The sequence below is a fragment of the Papaver somniferum genome, unplaced genomic scaffold (assembly GCF_003573695.1).
Source record: "Papaver somniferum cultivar HN1 unplaced genomic scaffold, ASM357369v1 unplaced-scaffold_80, whole genome shotgun sequence".
In the NCBI taxonomy this organism is placed as follows: domain Eukaryota; kingdom Viridiplantae; phylum Streptophyta; class Magnoliopsida; order Ranunculales; family Papaveraceae; genus Papaver; species Papaver somniferum.
The window spans coordinates 2,193,709-2,200,379 of NW_020650971.1; the positions used below are offsets into that span (position 1 = coordinate 2,193,709).

A 6,671-nucleotide genomic window follows, 5' to 3' on the forward strand; every position below is an offset into this window, starting at 1 on the left:
TTAATCATGACCGTTTACATTAGATATGCCCGTCAAAAAGTAAGTTCAGCCATAATCAATGAATATTCCCTTATCGTTCAGGAGGAAAAAAAAATACATCTCAGCAGCAGCAAAATCATAGCAGAAGATGGTTGAATAACATTACCAACAAGAACAATATATCTCAGCACTATGACTTTCCGCTCAAAAATGTGAAATTCCAATAACCATTCAACTTCATAGCCTCCGCATTGCTCTTTGTTTTTGTAACCCAAGCTCTTGAGTTAAAGGAGAAAAATAAAAGCTAGCAATAACAGAAGTTCTCCGACTAAAAGAGATGATTAATGGAAGGTGCAGATAATTCCAGTCAAAGAAGGAGAAGGTGATGAGTTAGTGAGGCTTTATGGTACTCTACCTGTGTCAAAATGAAATTACAAATTGTAAGAGATCTTTAATTACTCTTGTTGTGACTTAGTTTACATATTACTAACGAAATTATGAAAGAAAAGAAAAATCAATGTACGATTGTTTATATTGAAATCTTCAACATCTATGAATAATGTTACTTATCTAGATGTATGTAAACCAATTACCAAAAGTAAAATTATCAAGAGGAGAAGTTATGTTATGAGAATTCAATGTACCAAAGCACACCTAGTGATCGGACATGGTTCCCTTAATTCCTGAGCTCAACATAGTCCAAATAAAGTGATTTCCTTGAAAAATCATAAAATGCATTAACCTGATGAAAGACCAGCTAGCAGTAGGATAGCAAATTTCTAGCTAAAAGCACGAGAAGACGCATTCAAAACTAAAGAAACAAAATACGAAATAATGGGTCCTTTAGGTAGGAAATCAGTCCTCCTTGCAGTTCTTCCACAGCCAAAGCCTTGTTGAAATCCCCCTGAGAGATTTGGAAAAAGCTCAGATGCTTGCCATGGTCTTCTCCAGGGTACAAAGTTCAAGGATATTTTAAATGGTTGTGCAGTCTTAAAGTACTTCCAATTTCGACGGTGGCCATCATCCGACAGTGGAAACTGTAGACTCAGGAATATAACTTAGTGGATATATATTTCCTAAGATTGCCATCACAGACCACTTTTTGGGTCTTACCCGATGCGGGTTTAGGCAGTCCGGGTTAGGTCCAACCTGCGGGTTATGACCCTAATTACCAGGTGTAGCAAGACTACATCAAAAACTATCTTTTTTGTACATGGGCAAGTAGACTTCTAGTTTGAGTGCATTTCTATAAGTGACTAAGAGTTGCTTGTATCATGTGTGACTTATCGTATGTTATGTGCCCCAAAATGCCGTATGTCACGGCAAGAAGGAAATACTGATTCTTTTGAATCTTACGGATGATTTTAAGATTAACAAGAACCAAAGAAACCTAGGAAGAGTTTTTTTCAGTACCACCTTGGTATGTTTCATGGTAATCTAGACAAGGCTTTTGGTGGCAGATAAACTGCAAGGGGGATTGTAAGTGTAGTTTCATGGTGCATCTAAGGAGGATAGATATCAATTATAACAAATTTTTGTTAAATCGATTTGATTAACAGCAGACGCACTAATAATACTTACTCGTGTATGTGGTGGATGGGATAATTATTTGATAATGTTGAGGCATTGATTTTGAATTTGATGACAACATTTTCTAATTAAGCAACTTGTTGGTGGTGCTTGAAACATATCGCCGCATCAAAACTGAATGACCGGTGGCATATGAATTAAATGTACTTGTATATCCGCTCTATGGATTCATATAGTCTCAGTTTGTCAAGTAGCATAAAACTGGCCTCAACAGAACCATAAGATTAAGGGAACATCATTTATCATAGGTGTAAGACACTGCCTCCATCGTTTGTTGTCAAATCTCAGTATATGGTGGATGGATGAGCTAATCTTCAATTCCTAGTATGTGGTGCAACAGACATTCAAGTTACATAAGGGAACTCGAATATCTGATCGTCGCTTCTGAGCAACCTTTATGTTTAGGGAGAAACTGAGGCCATGTTGATTGAATTTGAGTTAGGATGCCAATTGGTGATGCATTTGAAACAATCCATATTGGCACTTATGGTCTTGCACTTGTTGCAAGAATGATCACCCATTTGCTGTCAATGTAGACTTAAAAACAGGTGAGGAGATAAAAAAAAAAATACTGATCAAAAGGAAGAAAACCCAAGATGCATTAAGAAAAATAAAAATGGACGCTATAAATTTCAATATGATCACTTCAATAAATTCCAACAACATATAAAGGAACAAGAAAACCCAAGATGCTCAAGAAAATCCAAACGTTCTTCCTAAAACAACAGATCTCTAAAAAGTAAAACAGAAGTCCTTAATCAAATACAGTAAACATGAAGAATTAACGGAATAATCGCCTTAACATTTTCTTGGAGATATTATCCCTCTTCTGATATAGAGTTTCCAAAAACAGCTTTCTCTTTTTCTAATTCTAGCTTTAATATCTTGATTTCCTCCATTTTTTTCTCCATCTCCGCCATGGTATTCCTGGCTGAGAGCTCTACGATCTCATTGAGTATTCCATTAGGAGATCCAACCGCATCCTCGGAGCCGTCAATGTTTTGTTGGCAGAGTCATATCAGAGAGTTTTCAGATCCTGTGGTTAATGGTTTCCGGATCGGCTCTTGGACTAATGGGATTTTAACTCACAGACGAGACTACTGAGGGAGGCAGTGAGGCACAAATTGGATGTATATATACTAATAATGGTTACAGATCCGCCCATTCATTTTAGGTTTAACTTTGTTTTTTGATCTAAGGGATGAAATATAATTAGTTTTTGTTTTCACCGGCATATCTACAATATCGAGTTGCTGATGAAATTTATAAGTTAAGAATAATTTGATGACGAGCAAATGATCATCCAGAGAATATAACTCATTCATCATTGAGGACATGTTTACTGCATGCGATTAGAAGCAGATGTCATAAATTTTACTGTATTAAAATTTATGTTTCACTTCATTTACTGTATGCAAAAGATTGAATAAGTTGTAGCTCTAGTTATTCTGCAACGATTCTTGCTGTTGTGTGTTTTTAGGGTTTTGTTTTCTTTACCTTCACAACTGAGGCACAATTTGGATGCCCTAGTAGAAGATACTACTACTTATAAGACACGAGATCTAACCCGTTTAATTTAGGCTAACTTTGATTTCATCTAACGGCTGTATGTCTTACACGATATTTTGGAATTCAGTCTGTGTACTTCACTAAATTGGAAACTTCTAGCTTCTTTGTCAAAAGAGAAAACCCTAACATCTTATCTCCAATCTCTACATCTTAAACCCTATAAGAAAAATCAATGGCGAAGAAGAAACAATCACAGAAGAAACAACATGAAAACCATCAAGAGATAGAAACAAAACATAGATCAGATCAATACACTGCAGAAATCTAAAGAAGAATTTGAATCTGAGATTACTGAGAAATTCGAAACAGAGAAGGAAATTGAAGGTAAAGTGATGGAAGAAGTGAAAGCTGAAATCAAGAAATAAATAGACAAGGTTACAGTTCAATTGGAAGATGGCGATCAGTTGAAGATGAAGATTAAAGCAAATTTTGATGAAATTGAAAGGTTGGAATGAAGTACGATGGCATTTTGAAAGAGAAATCTAAATTGCAAGATGAAATTAACAAGTTGAAGAAGTTTGTGGATGTTCTTAATGGAGATCTTGTTCGTGAAAGACAGCTTGATTCCGAGATGGAGACGATTCAGAAGAAATTGGATCTTCAGGTTGAGGAATCCAGGGATCTGAAAATGAAAATCAAAAAGTTAGAGAAGAATGAGGTGTTTATTCAGAAGAAACTCAGTGAGGTAGAAATGGAGAATGAAAAGCTTGTCAAAGGAAAGAAAAGCCATGAATCTGTGAAAAGTGAGAAGAAGGCGGCCGAGAAGAAATTGACTGAGACTTTGAAAGCGCTTGATGATTTGAAGCAACACAAGGAAAGGATTGTATTGCAGAAGGAGAATATTGAGAAGAACAGACTTTATCAGTTGGAGAAAATCGATGATTTGGAGAAACAGGTTCAGGAGCTTGCTGCAAAGATTGCTTCATTGGAGAAGAACAGGGTTTCTCAGTTCTGGAAAATCGAAGATTTGGAGAAACATGTTCAGGGGCTTGTTGCAATAATTGCTTCATTGGAGAAGAATAATAAGATGCTGAGAAACAAAGTCACAGAAGAAAACAATGAAAGGGATGAAGCATTTCAAGGTTTATTGGGTGAGAAAAATTTGATTGAGCAGAAATTGGTTGATTTGGAGAAGATGTTTGAAGAATTGAAACGAGAGAAGGAAGAAATTGCTGCGGAGAAGAACAAGATTGAGAAGAACAATATTGAGAAATACAGGATTGGGAGGAACAAGGCCGATCAGTCAGTGAAAGTAGCTTTAGAGAACGTAAAATGGAGAAAAGGCTACACTGAAGCTTTAGAGAAACAACAACTGTTGGAAGTGGAATTGGATTCCGAAAGAAAGAAAGTAAAGGAAATTGTTCAAGAGAAAGTTGCCATCGAGAGAACCAAGATGAAGATGGAAAATGAGGTTGAAGAGCTTCGGAATGAATTGGCTGCGCTTGAAATGTCGATTTCTCAGCTTGAGAAGTCTTACAATGATCAAACGGAAGCTAACAAGCATCTGGAATCAGAGGTTGGGTCTTTGAATGATAATCTCAAAAGTGTTGCTGCTGAGAAGAGTGAAATACACAAGGAACTTGAGTTGAAGAAAAATGAAGAGTTGAGCTTGAGTTTGAAAGTGAAGGAACTGCAAAATTGCATGGATGAGGCAATGAAGGAGATTGAGGAGCAAAAGAAAGGAACAGGTTTGGTTTCTGTTGAAATGAAGAAGTTGGAAACTCAGTATGAAATGTTGATTCAAGAGAAGTCATTATTAGAAAAGAAATTGGTTGGAGTTGAAATGGGAAACAAAAGTTTGACCTCAAAGATGATGTCTGCTCAATTGAATGCTGGGAAGGCATTGTTGATGTTGAAGGATGCTGCAGGAATAATGGGCGGGGGTGAAGATGAAGAGCAAGAAGCAACTGTGGAATCGGTTATTGATATGAAGAAAATCGAGGGAGATATCCTAACAGTTGCATCTGAGTTGGAAAGTATTGGAAATGCTTTCAAGAACAAGGATAAGAAAATGGAAGAAATGACTCAACAGATTGAGAAGCTGAACAAGTCTGCTAAGAAGAATTCTAACATTTGGGCATTGGTATATACTGCCACCACTATCCTTGCTGCAGCAGCTGCGACTTACATTGCAAGAGGACACTAAATTGCTCATCTTGTCTACTATGAGTTGTGCAATAGTTATGACGCATGTTTTTGGATGTCTTATGTTTTTCTTATGTGGTTAGTTCATGTTGATGTATGTCTTCTGAGTGAAATAGTTATAATGTGAACTTTTAGTTTAGCTTCGATACAATGTTATCTTTTGGGAAAAAAGAAGGAACGGGAAAGTACCTACAAACTATCACATACACCTAAGTAGGCCATGTGGTGTGACATAAAACAAAATAGAGATAAAAACCAAGATGAGATGAAAACAGAATTTTCCACACATACCAAGCAAAAGCCCGGTAAGTCGTTTGCACCATTATGTTGGCCTTTATTTCTTCTCTTCACTGAAGTGACCGACCTCTGTTGCAGTAAATTAGGTAAATGGTAAACTGTCAACATATACGTCATGCTATTCCAATGATTAACAAGCTAGTATGGTTAGTTGACGAATTTTTGTGAAAGTAGATTTTATTGATACAAAAAACAGAACTAAGTTATCAATTAGCTCTCAGTTTGATTCCTGGTAAATCGTGTATGTCAAAGTAAGTTAAAATTTGCGACAACATTTTAATTTCTCACCCATTTGGTGGGGCTTTATATTGCCATGTCTGAGAGAACCGAGGAAAATACAAACGGTAGATGCAATATATAGCCATGTGTGTGCTGGATAAGCTAGTCTTTTAAAGTTTAGTAGTGTTCTTCATCAAAGCCAGGTTTCAACTCAAGGCTACCATTTCTACGGAATGACTGACCCGACTCTGAGCCGATTAAAGTCAGCGAATCTGAAATGTTCACTCCAGACCTATACTACAATGTGACTGACCGCACTATTCGACCTTATTGCGGTTATTTGTGTTTACTCTAGAGGTGCCATTCATAATTAGACAGTTGTACAAAGCTTTCAATCTGAGTTAGGTTTTACTCGATAGAAGGTGAATCAGCAAATATAAAAGAGATTGATGACTAGGGCGCTGAGTTAGGTTTTAGTGTCTGAGTAAAGGGTTGGGGAGCTGAAGATGAAGAATAACGGGAAGGACAAGCAGCAGATATGGTACGATTTCAAACCCTAATTTCGTGTGTTTGATGAATTTTATTTTAGGAGTTTTCTGTGTGAAGTGTGGAATTTTTAAAACCCTAATTTCGTGTGTTTGATGAATTGATGAATTTTATTTTAGGGGTTTTCTGTGTGAAGTGTGGAATTTGATGAATTTTATTTTTGTTTGTTCATTTACAGTGATCATACATATTATCCATATAGAGATATCAGTGTGTTTGTTGTGAATAGTAAACTTAATTTGCTATTCCCTCACATGGATAGAGATAGAATTGACCTTAAGGAATTTGAGAAGATGTTGCGTGTTAAGTTGCATCTTGATGAAACA

The 6,671-nt window shown here is 36.5% G+C and overlaps 1 protein-coding gene across 1 annotated transcript; it reads left to right on the plus strand.

Moving 5' to 3' along the window:
* The first annotated feature begins 3,589 nt into the window (after nt 1-3,589).
* Nucleotides 3,590-5,440, plus strand: LOC113344924 (probable DNA double-strand break repair Rad50 ATPase). Its single transcript, XM_026588801.1, has one exon. The coding sequence runs from the start codon at nt 3,590-3,592 to the stop codon at nt 5,282-5,284; it is 1,695 nt and encodes a 564-aa protein (XP_026444586.1). The 3' UTR covers nt 5,285-5,440.
* The last annotated feature ends 1,231 nt before the right edge of the window (nt 5,441-6,671 follow it).

Coding starts and splice junctions, on each gene's coding strand:
- LOC113344924 (XM_026588801.1), top strand. CDS start 3,590: ATGAAGTACGATGGCATTTTGAAAGAGAAATCTAAATTGCAAGATGAA.